The sequence below is a fragment of the Lissotriton helveticus genome, chromosome 4_2 (genome assembly GCF_964261635.1).
Source record: "Lissotriton helveticus chromosome 4_2, aLisHel1.1, whole genome shotgun sequence".
Classification (NCBI taxonomy): domain Eukaryota; kingdom Metazoa; phylum Chordata; class Amphibia; order Caudata; family Salamandridae; genus Lissotriton; species Lissotriton helveticus.
In genome coordinates this window covers 91575238-91593696 of record NC_136064.1, presented here as the reverse complement: position 1 = coordinate 91593696, position 18459 = coordinate 91575238, and the positions used below count along the sequence as shown (strand labels likewise).

The following is an 18459-nucleotide window of genomic DNA, read 5'->3' as shown; positions in this document are numbered from 1 at the left end:
GTCGCGCTTTGATAGCGGGTGAGCTCATGTTGTCTTCCCTAGCCGGCTTTTGTTCAATTTCTCTTCTCTCTCAGCAAACGTGATAGAATGGGAGAGTCTGTATATAATTAGCAATTTAATCTGCTGAAGGGATCGAAAGAATCATCTCCGCTCTGCTATCGCTGCAATCTCCAGTTCTAGGGTTTACTCCCGTAAGACAGCTTCTACACCATATCCATATCCTCGGCTGGAGTTTTCCACTGGTGATTGCTCCCTATTCCAGGCATTCCTCGGAGCTCAGGCAGGACGCTGCTGTGTGGTCTACGGCCAGACCGCCATCTTGCCTTGAGTTTGGAACAGGGACAAAGAGTTTCTAATTCCGCCTTTGGCTGAGCAAACATCATGTGAGTCTGGGCAAGTCCCTTCACCTCACTGCGCCTCAAACTGAAGATCTATCTAAGTATCCACTGTAAATATGTCTCCCCCATCACATCCTGGCTTCTGTAACCCCCCCTACTGACAGAAGACGGTGTCCAGGCGCTGCCACCGCTGCAGCAACAATATTAACTGTAAAGAGGTCAGAGGCTTTCAGAGCCAGGTTTGCACTATGTGGAGTGCCTAAAAATAACACACAAAATGATATGTTATTCAATGACAACACACCAGGAGGAAGGCAGGTTCATTTATTGAAACATCTGGATTGAAGAACAGAAAACCAGGCCTCGGTGGCCAGATCTGTGGTGAGGTTGCTCGTGCAATGAACATAAAGCGGAAATGGCCGGACCCTCCACAATTTTGAGTTGACCACTATTTCCGGTGTCAGCAACCTGTCGGCGGTCTGGGCTACGAGGGAACAAACAAATTGGTATACATAGTAAATTCAAATTATAGTTCACGTTTGCAAGGGTGTCTTCAAGCGTAAGTTAATCAATTCCAGCATGTAAAAATTACAAAAAAAAACGACAGCAGGTGGATAGCAGCACAGGCAAAAACGTTATAAACCAGACCTTAACTTGCAAGAAATTATATGACATTAAAATTAAATATTAAAAAAGAAACCATTGGCAGTGGTAACCCCCCCTGATATGTCCAGGGTACAGTGTTAATCCAAATGCAGGACCGGTGGATGGCCGAAGGGGCGGAGTGACCACTCGCCAAAATCTAGAAAACACCTGCTCACACCAGGAAAAAAAGGCGAATCAAACAGAGGCAAATTCATACTAAGGGAGAAAACAAGAGCCAATTATCATAAAAGAAATAAAAAAACTGGACAAGCAAGGTATTAAAAAAAAGATAAATATTTAAAGATCAAAATGTTGGTGTTGAGTGACCAGATGTGGCTGTTCCAGACCATGAAGAGTGTTTTGGGCTGCGGCTGACGTGTGATAAAAGTCCAGAAGTCCGAGCCATGGACAGAAGACCTGTGGAGCGGTGACCACCACCCGCGCGCCTACTGCGCCCTCCGGAGCGCCAGCTCCTCCTGGATGGTGGACAGGATACAGTCAATGAATAAATTAGCGAACTGGGTCCCTCCTCCGTGTGTCACGAGGTCAAACCTCTCGAGCTTCTCCCCTAGGGTCTGTTGCAGGCCCACGAGGTAATCCCTATAAGGAGACAAGTGAAAAGAATACCTGTTACAATAGCAGTTTAAAATACAACTATTACACAGCTAGGTACTTGAACCTATCTTAAGTGTCTAGGGGTTGGTCAGATGTAGATGTTAAGTCTCAAACCTTTAACGTAAAGCGCACTATATACGGATGTCGTCCATGCCAGTGGTGAAAAGGTGTTCTGCTAATGCCATCTGCTGTGCAGGTTTGTGGGTACCACTTATGGTACCGCTTGTTTTCCATCACTAACGAGACATATAGAGAGCGGGTATTACCACTGCGCATGATGTCTGGGGCGCGCCATGCTGTGTCCGTCACCCTCTAGCACACGAAAGATAAGGGTCGGTTAGCATGCACTAGCCCCCCCCACCCCCTTAACGGGGGTGTAGAATTGTATTTAGCATTTATATAGTGCCTTGATGCCACTAGCTTGGTTACAAAGTACTATGGGCATCCATATCTGGAATTCAGGCCTGGTCTTGTTTGTCATAATGAGACCTAGGCGGGAAGCGTTGCGGATCACGCCTCAGGGTTTGAGGGGTGCTCTAGTCTAGTCACAGAAGACACAGCTCAACCATACACAGGCCACTGACGCAGAAGAAAGTGTGACAGAGAGTTGAGTGGAATCGGTCTCACGTCAGATTTTGGAGAAAAAAAGTCTTTGCAAGAGAGAACATTGGGTGCAAAAAGAGACACTTAACGCCATTTTGTACAAAACTGAAAAACAGTCAACTCTTCTGGCAAACCTACAGGGGGCGCAACTAAACTAGCAGAGCCACTAGACAGTAAACAGGAAGTGAAGCGAGTTACAGAGGGCAACCAGACAGTAAACAGGAAGTGAAGCAAGTTCCAGAGGGCAACTAGACAGTAAACAGGAAGTGAAACAAGCTTCAGAGGGCGACTAGTAAGTTAACAGGAAGTGAAACAAGCTTCAGAGGGCGACTAGTAAGTTAACAGGAAGTGAAACAAGCTTCAGAGGGCGACTAGTCAGTTAACAGGAAGTGAAGCAAGCTTCAGAGGGCAGCTAGTCAGTAAATAGGAAGTGAAGCAAGCTTCAGAGGGCGACTAGTCAGTAAATAGGAAGTGAAGCAAGCTTCAGAGGGTGACTAGTCAGTAAATAGGAAGTGAAGCAAGTTTCAGAGGGCGACTAGTAATTTAACAGGAAGTGAAGCAAGCAAAGCAGGTTTCAGAGGGCAACTATGCAGTAAACAGGCAGCGAAGCAAGATCCGAAGGGAAACTAGACAGTAAACAAGCAATGAAGCAAGTTTCGGAGGGCGACTATACAGTAAACAGGAAGGCAAGCTTCAGAGGGCGACTAGTCAGTTAACAGAAGTGAAACAAGCGCCAGACATAAAAAATACAGTGACAGCGACTATCTCTCTTAATCAAGCACTCTCTCCTACCCCCAACCAGTTGCCTTATCCTTACTCCTAGTGACAGGGGTAGTCTCAAACATGTGCACAGCCACCACCACCACCACCGATGAGTACGCACACAAAGTGTGGAGAAGCGCCGTACCCTACCCACCCGTACCACTTCCCTTATGACAAGAGCAGACTGGAGTTGTTTATTTCATTCTGCACAGACATGCAATGAGAGTGGACACAGGAAAAGCATCAGGTGCCTCACAAGAAACATATATAATGGGTTACTTTAAAAATAAGCCATCATTGGACACAATGAGGCAAAACAGTTACCAGCACCAAGCATACTCCCCACACGGTCAACGCAGGCCGGAGAATAACAAAGATTTCAGGCTCATGGATAAGGTGGGGTAAGAGCCTATGATGAAGCATGCCACACTACGGCGGGTGAGGGTCTTCTTTACATGAACGAGCTACCCAGGCGACATGATACTGCTTTCACTTCTCATGTTCAATAAATGGGAGGGTATGATGCGGTCTCTTTCCTCTCCCTGGTTTGCTAATTCAACATTCCGCAGAAGGATGCACGTTTACACTTGCAGAGTCTGTAATGGAGTGGATTTCTATCCAGAAACTGAATATTGTATCTAAAGAATGCTGAATGTGAAATTCTTTGCCACAGCTGAAGGCGGGGAGGTACAAGCCTCTATTGCATTTTATATCTCAAATCATAGAAATATTCCTCGGAGCATAGGGAGCCGGGCGCTAACGCATGGCCAAGAACATGGGGAGCTTCAAGATGGCCTCAGTACCATCTCTGGAGGGGCTCAAGAAAACAGAAGATGCTAGACCAGGGATGGCCGCTGCAGATAAGAGCGGTGGGCTGGGTGGGAAGGGGATAGACCGATGACAAGTTAAAAAAAAACCACTTACCTGGCACTCACCGATTCGACGCTGAGTCCAGCGCAAGGTAAGTGGTTTTAATTTTTTTACATTTTATTTTCCCTCGTCGTCGTCTGTCGACTCCTCCCTCACCCCGCACCACTGCTCTTACCTCCACCAGCCATCCTTGTGCGAGACATCACATTTTGTTAATGTTACAACTGGGCATTTTGGGATGAAAATAGGCTCATTGCATAGATTCATTTATAATAAGGGCTCCTGGTTTTATGGTATTACTTCTTCTACATTTCCATCTGTATTTAACCATACTTACTTTTTGCCCATCTTATTGGTTTTATCCATATTTATTTTGTGTTTTGAGAATAAATGTAGTCGTAAATTAGTACATTCCACATTTAATTAACTAATAGACATGGACTCATACTTGGATGCTGATCACATTTTAGAAAATTGAGCAGCCAAATTTACCAAAACACTACACCGACGTATAAATATTAGCATTATATACAAAAAAAGAAGTCTGTGTTTAAGGAAATCTCATCCTATTTTTAGGTCTGGGCTAGACAGTGCATAAGCTGCCTCGAAGACACATGTTTTCAAACTGTGAGCTTCAGCCTGACCATAGGCTTACCAGTTACTCCCTCCATCATCATTCTCATATCCTTTGTCCCCATTTGTGCATGACATGCATGCATCATGCCTCTTCTTATGTTTATCCCTTCCCCAGAACATGGACCAAGTACTTGGGTCCATACACTGCTCCCATTTTAGGAGCTACTTTTTTCTTTGTGTTTGAGCGCTTCACACGAGTGCTCGTGTTTTCACCTGCTCCGTCCTCCACCTCCTGTTGCCTCTTTCCCCCTCCCATTAGTCCCATCTCAACCCCAGCCAGATCGCCCCACATCCGACCGCTGCTTTAACGGTGCAGGAGATACGTGCAGGAACACTTTAGAAGACATAAGGTACATTTTCTTCTCACTTGTTTTACAACACTACATTTATTGAACGCATGCTCAGGTGTTGTTATGGTTATATCAATTAATTTACATTACACTCATTTCTAGTGGTCCTTTCCAACGAGCCAGTGTGTGGGCCGCCCAACTGGCAGTGCCAGAGCGCCCTGCTGGCCACTTTATCCCTGGAGACTGAGACACCAAACCAGTGTGAAGTTACATTTGTGGAAGCAGCTTCATCAAACATTTCTTTTTAACTAGTAAAAGCATTTATCCTTCAGAGGGTATTTAGTGGGGCTACGTCATGTGAGTGGCTTTTGTGCACGTTCTAGTTTATAACTAGGCGATAAGTTCTAAGCATTCTGGGAACAGCAGGCCTGCATTTATAGGGTGAAAATTGTAACTACACATCTCAGCCTGCTGCTCACTGTCAGCTGAATACCAGGAGTGGCTGAAATTCACTTACAGGACATGGGGCAAGCAGACAGCCCCGGGGCGTGGGAGGGCTAGAAGGGAGCAGAGATATGAAATGCATTTCATTTTAGCTTATTAATCTTGGTGCCTAAACCTGCGGCAGTCACCCAATAAAAACAAAGCACGCATCCAAGGAATCTGTGCACCTTTGGCTGTGCGACCTGCGGAGAGCAATGTCATCTGCTCAGAGCTTAATTTGAGCCAGTGGTTTCCGGTGCTCAGCACCGGTACTTAATTGTCAATACCAGCACTTATGAGAGCTGCCACATGGTGGTGCTGTTTATGTAATATAGAGTTGAGCGCAACAAGAATTGTTTATTGATCAAATAGGCATTAAAACAACTAAATACCTGCTTCCAAAGCCATTCTTACAGCTTTGGGGACCTAGAAGATTTGAACTGTCAGACTTGTAGGAGATGTGATGGGCTGTAGTTGTGTTGATGCTGTCATTGGCAGCGCTGGCAGTGGGTGGTGCAAGCTGGGGTGGCCTGAATAGGGCTATGGCACTTTTTTTGGGACAATTTAAGCACTGCAGCTGTGTAATCGCAGATTACCACGGATTGTTCAGTATACAGAGCTGAGATTTTATGGTGTGCCTAGAACTCACTAATTAGGTGGAAAATGAGCTTTGTTCATTCACTGTGCACAAAGACAAACAGGCCATATTAAAGCTAAAAGATGGCCAGGAAGGGGAGCCCATACTGGGCTAACACGGTGCTTAGGAGAACAGGAACCGCTTTAGTAGAAAGATAAAACCTTCACAAAGAAGTTGGTGGAAAGCCACAACACTCTCTCTATTTCACAGTATTTAAGGACACTGGTGAAAGTTTTAGACGAAGTGGTTACATTAAATCAGAAAACACACAGGCATTATGTCATTACCTAAAACCTTGCATTTATTTGATGGCCTTGCATTCCAGACAGCTCATGCAATGTGCAGAGAGCACAGCGCGAGCTTCTCTAATCAGGAGACAGCATCCCGCCATACGTAAACAACAATCATTGGCAAATGTGTTTTTAGACACGTTGCGCAGCAACGCAGCGTAGCTGCTGCACAACACAGCTTGAAGTAAATTTTTAAAAGCGCAATGACGCGGTCAGCATTGACCGTGGCGTAGTGATATTTTTAAAGCGTTTTGCACAGCAGCGTGTGCTGCTGTGCAATATCTTATAAGCGGGGGTGGAAGGGAGCATCTGATGGAGTCAGTAATTAAACAAAGGGATGGGTGGGAGGGGAACGAGAACGAGTACCTCAATCAAAGCGCGGGCGGCGGACGTGCACTGACTAAGTTAAATCAATCAGTGCTTGGTCCATGCGCCAAACAAAGAAACAGAAGTGATGTTTCGGCTGCGCTGGCAAAATGAAAGGCAGCAAAATAGAGAGCCAACCAATCGAAAGCAAGGGCGGACTCCATCCTCCAGATTTTGGACCATCTATGGTTTTTAAAACACTACAACTGGTTTCATGGGTTGGTACAGTAAGAGGCAGCACACTTGTTTCACACACACGATACTGTGTATCTATATTACATGCATGTGTCATCCATGATCCCCTGATTCAGGAGACTGACTGACTAATTTAAACATAGGGTAGGCCAGTGGGCATTTGTGCCCGGGATGCGACAGGTAAATAGGCCTGTCCAGCCACTAGAATCTGTTGCTGCCATGTCACTGGGAACCCTGAGAGCACGTGCATGTCGGTCGTGTGTGGTAAGGCATAAAGGGAAAAACCTACAGAGCTCGCTGTGGGGAATAGGAAAGGGGCAAATGCTCCCCGAAGCCCTGCCGTGGACCCTTCCGTCCCAGAGAAACCCAGTGCTAGAAACAGAGATTTGTACCGACTTTGAAACAATCTGGAAACCAAATCTATGCCTGTCAAATGGGGAAAAGATACTTCTGCTGGAGCCCTTACAGCACAGCACACACGCTGAGAAGCAGCCTCGCCTCTCTGGCCGCCAGAGCCCATTACAGCACAGAGCACACGCTGAGAAGCAGCCTCGCCTCTCTGGCCGCCAGAGCCCTTACAGCACAGAGCACACGCTGAGAAGCAGTCTCACCTCTCTGGCCGCCAGAGCCCTTACAGCACAGAGCACACGCTGAGAAGCAGCCTCGCCTCTCTGGCCGCCAGAGCCCTTACAGCACAGAGCACACGCTGAGAAGCAGCCTCGCCTCTCTGGCCGCCAGAGCCCTTACAGCACAGAGCACACGCTGAGAAGCAGTCTCACCTCTCTGGCCGCCAGAGCCCTTACAGCACAGAGCACACGCTGAGAAGCAGCCTCGCCTCTCTGGCCGCCAGAGCCCTTACAGCACAGAGCACATGCTGAGAAGCAGCCTCGCCTCACTTCCCGCCAGAGCTCATTACAGCACAGAGTACACGCTGAGAAGCAGCCCCACCTCTCTGGCCGCTGGAGCCCTTACGATACAGAGCACACGCTGAGAAGCAGCCTCTCCTCTCTGGCCACCAGAGCCCTTACAGCAAAGAACAAACACTGAGAAGCAGCCTCACCTCTCCGTCCGCTGGAGCCCTTACGATACAGAGCACACGCTGAGAGGCAGTCTCGCCTCACTGGCCACCAGAGCCCTTACATGAAAGAGCAGATGCTGAGAAGCAGTCTCACCTCTCTGGCCGCAAGAGCCCTTACTATACAGAGCACACGCTGAGAAGCAGCCTCGCCTCTCTGGCCGCCAGAGCCCTTACTATACAGAGCACACGCTGAGAAGCAGCCTCGCCTCTCTGGCCACTGGAGCCCTTACGATACAGAGCACACGCTGAGAAGCAGCCTCACCTCTCTGGCTGCCAGAGCCCTTACAGCACAGAGCATACGCTGAGAAGCAGCCTCGCCTCTCTGGCCGCTGGATTCCTTACGATACAGAGCACACGCTGAGAAGCAGCCTCACCTCTCTGGCTGCCAGAGCCCTTACAGCAAAGAGCACACGCTGAGAAGCAGCCTCGCCTCTCTGGCCGTCGGAGCCATTACAGCACAGAGCACACGTTGAGAAGCAGCCTCTCCTCTCTAGCCAGCGGAGCCCTTACAGCACAGAGCACACGCTGAGAAGCAGCCTCACCTCTCTGGCCGTCGGAGCCATTACAGCACAGAGCACACGTTGAGAAGCAGCCTCGCCTCTCTAGCCACCAGAGCCCTTACAGCACAGAGCACACGCTGAGAAGCAGCCTCGCCTCTCTGGCCGCTGGAGCCCTTACGATACAGAGCACACGCTGAGAAGCAGCCTCGCCTCTCTGGCCGCCAGAGCCCATACAGCACAGAGCACACGCTGAGAAGCAGCCTCGCCTCTCTGGCAGCCAGAGCCCTTACAGCACAGAGCACACGCTGAGAAGCAGCCTCGCCTCTCTGGCCGCCAGAGCCCTTACAGCACAGAGCACACGCTGAGAAGCAGCCTCCCCCCTCTGGCCGTCTGAGCCATTACAGCACAGAGCACACGCTGAGAAGCAGCCTCACCTCTCTGGCCGTCTGAGCCATTACAGCACAGAGCACACGCTGACAAGTAGCCTCCCCTCTCTGGCCACCAGAGCCCTTATGATACAGAGAATACGCTGAGAAGCAGCCTCGCCTCTCTGGCAGCCATAGCCCTTATGATACAGAGCACACGCTGACAAGCAGCCTTCCCTCTCTGGCCACCAGAGCCCTTACAGCAAAGAGCACACACTGAGAAGCAGACTCGCCTCTCTGGCCCTCTGCAGTCTTCCAGGGGTTTATCAAGAAGAAAGATGCAGACAGACCCGGTGGTTGAAGTGAGCCACCAGGGCCCTTACAGCACAGCACACACGCTGAGAAGCAGCCTTGCATCTCTGGCTGCCAGAGCCCGTACAGCACTCAGCGCACACTTTGAAGCAGCCTCACTTCTCTGGCCCTCTACACCTTCCAGGGGTTATCAGGAAAAAATATGCAGAACTGGTGGCTGAAGTGAGCCGCCCGAGCCCTTACAGCACATAGCACACGCTGAGAAGCAGCCTCGCCTCACTTCCCGCCAGAGCTCATTACAGCACAGAGAACACGCTGAGAAGCAGCCCCACCTCTATGGCCGCCAGAGCCCTTACAGCACAGAGCACACGCTGAGACGCAGCCTTTCCTATCTGGCCCTAGAGCCCTTACAGCAAAGAGCACACACTGAGAAGCAGCCTCGCTTCTCTGGCCGCTGGAGCCCTTACAGCAAAGAGCACACACTGAGAAGCAGCCTCGCTTCTCTGGCTGCTAGAGCCCTTACGATAAAGAGCACACGCTGAGAAGCAGCCTCCCCTCTCTGGCCACCAGAGCCCTTACAGCACAGAGCACACACTGAGAAGCAGCCTCGCCTCTCTGGCCCCTAGAGCCCTTACAGCACAGAGCACACACTGAGAAGCAGCCTCCCATCTCTGGCCACCAGAGCCCTTACAGCACAGAGCACACACTGAGAAGCAGCCTCCCATCTCTGGCCACCAGAGCCCTTACAGCAAAGAACAAACACTGAGAAGCAGCCTCACCTCTCCGGCCGCTGGAGCCCTTACGATACAGAGCACACGCTGAGAGGCAGTCTCGCCTCACTGGCCACCAGAGCCCTTACATGAAAGAGCAGACGCTGAGAAGCAGTCTCACCTCTCTGGCCGCAAGAGCCCTTACTATACAGAGCACACGCTGAGAAGCAGCCTCGCCTCTCTGGCCGCCAGAGCCCTTACTATACAGAGCTCACGCTGAGAAGCAGCCTCGCCTCTCTGGCTGCTGGAGCCCTTACGATACAGAGCACACGCTGAGAAGCAGCCTCCCCTCTCTGGCCACCAGAGCCCTTACAGCACAGAGCACACACTGAGAAGCAGCCTCCCATCTCTGGCCACCAGAGCCGTTACAGCAAAGAACAAACACTGAGAAGCAGCCTCACCTCTCCGTCCGCTGGAGCCCTTACGATACAGAGCACACGCTGAGAGGCAGTCTCGCCTCACTGGCCACCAGAGCCCTTACATGAAAGAGCAGACGCTGAGAAGCAGTCTCACCTCTCTGGCCGCAAGAGCCCTTACTATACAGAGCACACGCTGAGAAGCAGCCTCGCCTCTCTGGCCGCCAGAGCCCTTACTATACAGAGCACACGCTGAGAAGCAGCCTCGCCTCTCTGGCCGCTGGAGCCCTTACGATACAGAGCACACGCTGAGAAGCAGCCTCCCCTCTCTGGCTGCCAGAGCCCTTACAGCACAGAGCATACGCTGAGAAGCAGCCTCGCCTCTCTGGCCGCTGGAGCCCTTACGATACAGAGCACTCTTGAGAAGCAGCCTCGCCTCTCTGGCCCTACGGGTTATCAGGAAGAAAGATGCAGACCTGGTAGTTGAAGTGAGCTGATCGCTGACATCCAACCGCCAACCAATGAGGCCTCTACATCTCCCTATGAAGTTGTGATAAATGTACATTAATTAGGTACTTAACTTTTGGTATGGAATTACCTGTGCTTGAGATTCTGATTTGTAATTCTAATGAAATTGGGGGACCTGGGGTCACCTGGTACTTGTTCCTGGATTGTGTTACTTATTTAGGAGCACAAATTCAAAAAGTATGTCTGTAATTTGCACTAACCCAGTAGTTGCAAGTGGCTAATTAGTTTTAGTTTTTCAGCACTTGACTTTGTTTAATGGTTTATAAGAGCTATATTGCTATTAATGGCAAAGAACTATTGAAACACATGATTGACGGGCAAACTTTTGATCAGTAGTTGAGTGTTTGTAAAGGGCACAAGTGCGTAGTAGGCATCACACTTGACGCAAAGCTCAACATGCAACAGCACATTACCAAAGCAACGAAAGGAGCTAATTTCCAAATCAACACATTGAGGAAACGTAAACCCTTCCTCCCAGTCAAAGACTTCCAAACTGCTGTACAAGCCCTTGTGATCCCCCGCATAGACTATGGAATTGTGGCCCTCAGCGGACTCCCTCTATCAACAACCGCACCCCTAAGAGCCTCCTTGAATGCTGCCGCGAGACTCATTACTGGCTCAAGAAAACACTCTCACATATCCCCTGACTTGAAATCCCTGAAATGGCTGCCCTTTGAAGCCAGAATACAGCTGAAAATTGCCGTTATGACACACACGGCCGTACACCACAAGGCACCCAACTACCTCACTCAAAAGTTGACTATATCAGGAGGTTCGAGATCCAATAGAAGTACAAAAAGTCTACTCTTGAAACCTCGCAGATTCCGGAAGGAAAAAACTTACAAACGCCCCTTCTCAGGAATGGCACCCAGAATCTGGAATGCGCTCCCTCCTGAAACAAGGCTTATCTCCTCCACTGCATTCTTCAAGAAAGAGGTGAAAGCCATCCTTATGGCCAAGTTCACCTGAACTTTACTGTTGTTGGATCAGAGACTTTGCACCACTTTTGTATCATTGGTTACCTGACTGTCTAATGTTTTCATAATCTTACATGATTGCGATCCTACTATGCTACTCACTTACTACCTATTACTACATTGTACACAGTAGTTTGTTGAATCACCCCCTTGATGTCCCTACCCCTTGTTCTCTGTAACTCTAAGAAAGTGGCATATGACATCCTTATAGCTTAAGCTCTCCTGATCTCTATTGTAGCGGGATCAAAGACTCTGCACTGTCTTATATTACTGTTTATCTGATTGTTTATTGGTATTTTATCAACACATGACTACTATCCGACTATGCGATTGACTACTATACTGTACCCAATAATATGTTTAGTCACCCTCCTGTTGCCCCCTCCCCCCTGTTTCTGTGAAGCGCTCTGATATCTGCAAAGATCTTGTTCGCGCTATATAAAACTTTGAATAAATAAATAAATAAATAAATGCACCTCCTGCATGTAGTACACACAATTTTAAACAGGGAAAAGATGAACACCATAGGTCAAAAGCTTATTATGATCTGTACAATAAATACACTGAAATGCCGGGGAAATGTCCAAGATCACAACATTAGAAGAAAGCATTAATATCTATTTAGAGCATGGCCCTAAGGCCCATTTAATTCCTAAAAAGGCGGGGGACAGCAGCTTGCGGCACATCAGAATCACCCTGCAACTATTTATTTCATAAGGAGACTTCAGATGTTGAAACAGCTGCAATGTCAGAGGGACAGTTATATGCAAAATGAGAAATTACCTGGGGAATCAGACCTGGAATTACCGATTCACTGATAATGCCTCGTTTCTGAAAGGATCCCCTCAGTCCGTTTCTTGAAGGCTGGATTTTCCTCACCCCCTCCAGGAAAATGGGAAATGCCCACCCATTTTCTGGGCCACTTTAATTGAGTGCCTAAATTAGGAGGCGATGTCTAATACATTTCTGGTAGACTGCACCACCCAAATCAGCATTGTTGTGCTGGAACATTGTTTTGTTGCTATTAATGGGAAATGTTTAGACTTAAGCAGTAATATTTGTGGAAAGCAGGCTTCAGATCATTTTAAATATTTGCAGGGTCATCGTGACAAAGAATGCAGTCATTTTTTGGCCGATTCCTGATATACTAGAGGTAAAAAATAGGTTTCATTTAGGAAGGGAAATAATGCTTCAAAGCATTTTTAGCGTTGCAGGCATCACACCTTCAAATTAATATTTCTTGGCTTGCTTCAACCCTAAAATATGTCTTACACTTCAGAATTATGGCACAATGTGCCTCTTTGGTACATCCCTTGGAACCTACAGAAAATGTAAGCAGTTCCTAGAAAGCTGAGCTTGGAGAGCAAGCATGTTCTGATTTGCATATGTATGTGAAAAATCTTGAACATACTGTATCCTGCTTGCATGCTTCGAATACCAGTGTCAAAGGATTCACGTTACAACATTCTCTCCTTTGCAGTCAGAAAGGGTCAAAGTTAAAGATATTCATGGTAAAATATATTTTAGCTGCTTATTAGATAAACTGACTGGCTTTTGTCAGACTCACTTTGACACAACAAAGTGTCTAATGTATTGCTCAGTCTCTCTGCTCTCCCCACTGCTTCAAGAATAGCTGAGGAGAGGGGGCCTCTATCAACTACTGCACCCCATCCTCAGTGCCGCCGCATTTAGGATGCTGAAAAGCCACACAGCGCTAAAGACTACTACCAAATGTATGTGGAAACCCTTAGACGTAAGGCACTTCATCGAACAATTCATTGCATCGGAAACATCTCGGGAAATTAGAGATTATTTAGAAATCCGATTAATATTTCAGGATGTTACAAACATCCTGGGAAGCTATAGGTTATTTAAAAATCTGCATTTCAGGATGACGGAAACAACCTGGGGAGGTAGAAATGATTTCGAAATCTGTTTAACGTTTCAGGATGTCGCAAACATCTTTGGAAGCTAGAGATTATTTAAAAATCGGCATTTCAGAATGACAGAAACATCCTGCAAAGCTAGAGATTATTTAGAAATCTGCATTTCAAGATGTCAGAAACATCCTGCAAAGCTAGAGATTATTTAGAAACCTGTGTTTCAGGATATCGAAAACATCTTGAGAAGCTAGAGATTATTTCAATATCTGCATTTCAGGATATCATAAACATCCTTGGAAGCAAGAAATTATTCAGAAATCTTCTTAACATTTCAGGATGTCAGAAACATCCTGCGAAGCTAGAAATTATTTAGAAACTGCATTTCAGGAAGTCGCAAACATCCTGGGAAACTAAAGATTATTTAGAAACCTGCGTTTCAGGATATCAAAAACATCTTGAGTAGCTAAAGATTATTTTAATATCTGCATTTCAGGGTATCATAAACATCCTTGGAAGCAAGAGATTATTTAGAAATCTTCTTAACATTTCAGGATGTCGGAAATATCTTTGGAAGCTAGAGATTATTTAGAAATCTGCATTTTAGGATGACCGAAACATCCTGTGGAGCTAGAAATGATTTAGAAACCTGCGTATCAGGATATCGAAAACATCTTGAGTAGCTAAAGATTATTTTAATATCTGCATTTCAGGGTATCATAAACATCTTTGGAAGCAAGAGATTATTCGGAAATCTTCTTAACATTTCAGGATGTCGGAAACATCTTTGGAAGCTAGAGATTATTTAGAAATCTACATTTCAGTATGTCAGAAACATCCTGCAAAGCTAGAGATTATTTAGAAACCTGCGTTTCAGTATATCAAAAACATCTTGAGAAGCTAGAGATTATTTCAATATCTGCATTTCAGGGTATCATACACATCCTTGGAAGCAAGAGATTATTCAGAAATCTTCTTAACATTTCAGGATGTTGGAAACATCTTTGGAAGCTAGAGATTATTTAGAAATCTGCATTTTAGGATGACCGAAACATCCTGTGGAGCTAGAAATGATTTAGAACTCTGTTTAACTTTTCAAGATGTCACAAACATTCTGGGGAGCTAGAAATTATTTATAAATCTGTCTAATATTTGAGGATGTCGCAAACATCCTGGGAAACTAGAGATTATTTAGAAACCTGCGTTTCAGGATATCGAAAACATCTTGAGTAGCTAAAGATTATTTTAATATCTGCATTTCAGGGTATCATAAACATCCTTGGAAGCAAGAGATTATTCAGAAATCTTCTTAACATTTCAGGATGTCGGAAATATCTTTGGAAGCTAGAGAATATTTAGAAATCTGCATTTCAGGATGTCAGAAACATCCTGGGAAGCTAGAGATTATTTAGAAATCTACATTTCAGTATGTCAGTAACATCCTGCAAAGCTAGAGATTATTTAGAAACCTGCATTTCAGTATATCAAAAACATCTTGAGAAGCTAGAGATCATTTCAATATCTGCATTTCAGGGTATCATACACATCCTTGGAAGCAAGAGATTATTCAGAAATCTTCTTAACATTTCAGGATGTCGGAAACATCTTTGGAAGCTAGAGATTATTTAGAAATCTGCATTTCAGGATGACGGAAACATCCTGGGGAGCTAGAAGTGATTTAGAAATCTGTTCAACATTTCAGGATGTCGCAAACATCCTGGGAACCTAGAGATTATTTAGAAACCTGCGTATCAGGATATCGAAAACATCTGGAGAAGCTAGAGATTATTTCAATGTATGCATTTCAGGATATCATAAACATCCTTGGAAGCAAGAGATTGGCCCCGCCCAGCAGGACAGGAGCAGGCAGTTCTGGATAGAAGCTGATTTAGCAGTCCCAGTGCCACCCATTAATTCTAGTACAAATTGTCCTTTAGCCCAAATAGAGTACCTGGGGTACCGAGACCCCAGCATCCACAAGTCTAAGGAAACAGAAGTTGGATAATGGAGGCAGATATCCAGATGTATATAGGATTAGGAAGCAGCTGCATCAGTATGAAGTGTAGCAATTGTAATCCACGGCCAGTAGGATGAGGAGCCACAGCAGCTGAGTATGTAACCTACAGAGGCTTCCAGGAAAAAGAGAGGCATGCCTACCCACTAGAGTTATCTAAAGATCCTAGAACAGAGACAAGTTAGATCAAGGAGGGAGGAGAACATTTTGAAAAAAAAGATATCTTCCACATGCAGGTAAATAAAATTACAGAGGTTTATTTCTGTACACCTCATCCATCACCAGCTAGGCAGTAACTGACTCCGAATGTTCCACATATAACAGTTATGGACCCTTACAGAACAAGGTAAATTATTTTTAACTGTGGATGTGAGTGTATTCTTAGAACCCCATGCATGAGACACCACACATCTCCCTTCCTTAACCATAGTTGTGGTCCTACAAAACTAACCAACATTATAAATACCGGAGTTCACATTCCCCGATAACTCATCCTTATTCTATTTCTACCTTCATTTCTACAACTCAAACCACTGCAGTGAGGCCCATATTGGGGGTGACCATAGATATGACCACCCCACTATCGAATCGGCTGCTTCTCCTGCACAACCTGGCCACCTTCCCCAGTTAACACACCATGCTGCCACATCCTTACAACTGCCCTCACAATGGCCAGAATCTGTTTCCTACGGAATGGGCTTCCTTCGCAGGTCCCAACTCTCAAGGAATGGCTCTCGGCCATGTTCAAGACGGCCTCTTATGAGAAGGTGACCTAAAACCTGATGGATGGGGCTGAGGAATTCCTCCTAATTTGGTCCCCCTTTCTAAGGGAAAACTGACCCCCTTAGCCATTTCTCTGCCACCATCTGCCTTGCCCCCTCCTCCTTCTTTTTCTCTTCCTCACCCCTCACCCCCTCTCTATCTGTTTCTTTGATTCTCTGTTACACTGGCTCTGCCCCTCTTCTGCCTTTCTTTTTTTGTTGGATTCACAGGTATCTTATTTGACAGCTGTATAATTCTTGCTGATTGTATTTTTGTTTTGTTCCCCTTGATTTATGTGATTCCCCAAAAATAATTTCAACACCAAAAAAACACAACCATCTGGTTTCCCATTCACATCTTCATGTTTGTTTTTGTCGTGAACATCAACTGAACTTCCTTCATCTCCGTCAATCATCACCTCTTTTCTCTCACTAAATTTTAAAGGCACAACTCTAATCTTATTCCAAATCTCACAATCAGCTGTCTTTACAGCATTATGAAAGAACGTAATTACGTTGTATGCTTTGGTACACTTTGACCATGCTGCACATCCCACAGGTGCTTTCATTTTCTCAACATCTGCCAACTTTGACTTTGACATTTCTGACATTCTTTCTTCTGTCAAAATCTTCTTTCCTTTTAGCATCACCCTTTCCTCTGGACTTCTACAGTCTGCAGTACTATTGAATTGTACACCTTTATCCCAATCCATCCAAGATGGACACAAACAAGGGTTGGGCGCTCTTCCCTTAAAAAGTTCAATTGAAGTCTACTCAGTTGTCATATGTTGAGACATGCAGTATGCAGTTATCTTCTCCTGCAAGGCTTTTTTTCCAGTCTACATAGTTCAGTTTGACCAACTGTATCCTCTCCTTAGTGTATTTGTTAAATCGCTCAATAGCGGCATTCGTTTCTGGATGATAAATAGCATGTTTTATGTGAGTAATACCACATGACTTTAGATAAGTTTAATTTCCAACAAAATGGAGGCACATTGTCAGACCAGATACTTTTCGGAAAACTCTCTTTTTTTTTTTTTTTAAAAGACTTGCCATTAACTTAATGAAGCCCAAGGATGAGATATCCATGACATTTATTTGTGCGCTCAACCCACCTCGAGTAAAGATCTATCATTACTATTACGTAAGGTGTGACATGCTCACATTGCAAGGGACTCACTATGTCAACGTGCACCTCATTCTACTGTTGACTCCGTAAACTCCTACATACCATGGAAACTTGAGGAGTCTTCAAAACCATATCACTATAAAACATTCCACACATTCCCTAATTCCCTGCTCAATCTCCATATCCATTCCTGGCCACGAAAAACTCTCTCTCAAGCTCTCCATTGATTTCACAATTCCCAGATGGTCTATATGAGCCTGTCTTATTACCCTGTCTCTCAATCCTGATGGGGTAATCAATTTGGTACCCCTCAGCAACAATTGATTTTTACAGACAATTCGTAGTTTATCATAATCCACACTTTTTCCAGATTCTTAAACTTGCCATGATTCATTGCATTTATCACTTTAATCAAAATCTTATCATTCTGTAGCTCCCAACCCTGCAGCATATACCATGCCCGGCTTTGTGATAGCTGGCATTTCCACCTCAGCAGCCACAGGCCGGGACAGGTATTTCCTGTTCGCTCTAGGCTTCATGGTACTTTCTGGATGGCTCTATTCGTTACCCCGATTCAAGACATTTTGACTTATGCCTCTAGCTCTTAAATATCCAGACACATATAAAGCCACAGTTGACCCCTTACCCATTTCCCAAATTCACTAGTCCCAAAGGATGAGTCTGTGGATTGAATAGTGTACCCACCATCTGAAAATCAGTGGAGGGATTTGTAATTTATTTTAAATAAAAGGACCCTTGAAGTTTTAATATCACCTGTTAACATTCGTAGGTGTTCTTCCAACTCCAGTGTGGGCAGTAAGCACCTCAAACAGTCTGAACTTGAAATAAGTCTCCCTCTTAGAACACATTTGCCAGAAAACCAGTAGCTTCTTTAACTAGGCACAGGGCTCTGAACTAGCATTATGGGGCCTAAACATCACTTTTTTTTAGATGGGACACATGTTCTTTCTGACTGTTGGCTTTTTGTGCAAGTTAAACTTCAGGACTATTTTAAATGGAGTTTTAACAACTCAGACCCAAAAATTATGATAATGTGAA

General features: G+C 45.7%; 1 protein-coding gene across 4 annotated transcripts in view; it reads right to left on the bottom strand.

The window, feature by feature from the left end:
• Positions 1–645: 645 nt before the first annotated feature.
• LOC144752214 (uncharacterized) overlaps positions 646–18459 on the bottom strand; it is a 65393-nt gene continuing 47579 nt past the window's right edge. For all 4 annotated transcript variants that reach the window (XM_078640179.1, XM_078640178.1, XM_078640180.1 and 1 more), the window contains one exon: positions 646–1583. In XM_078640179.1, the coding sequence (XP_078496305.1) occupies positions 1430–1583 (154 nt within the window). In that variant the 3' untranslated portion in view covers positions 646–1429. The remainder of the gene's footprint in view (positions 1584–18459) is intronic.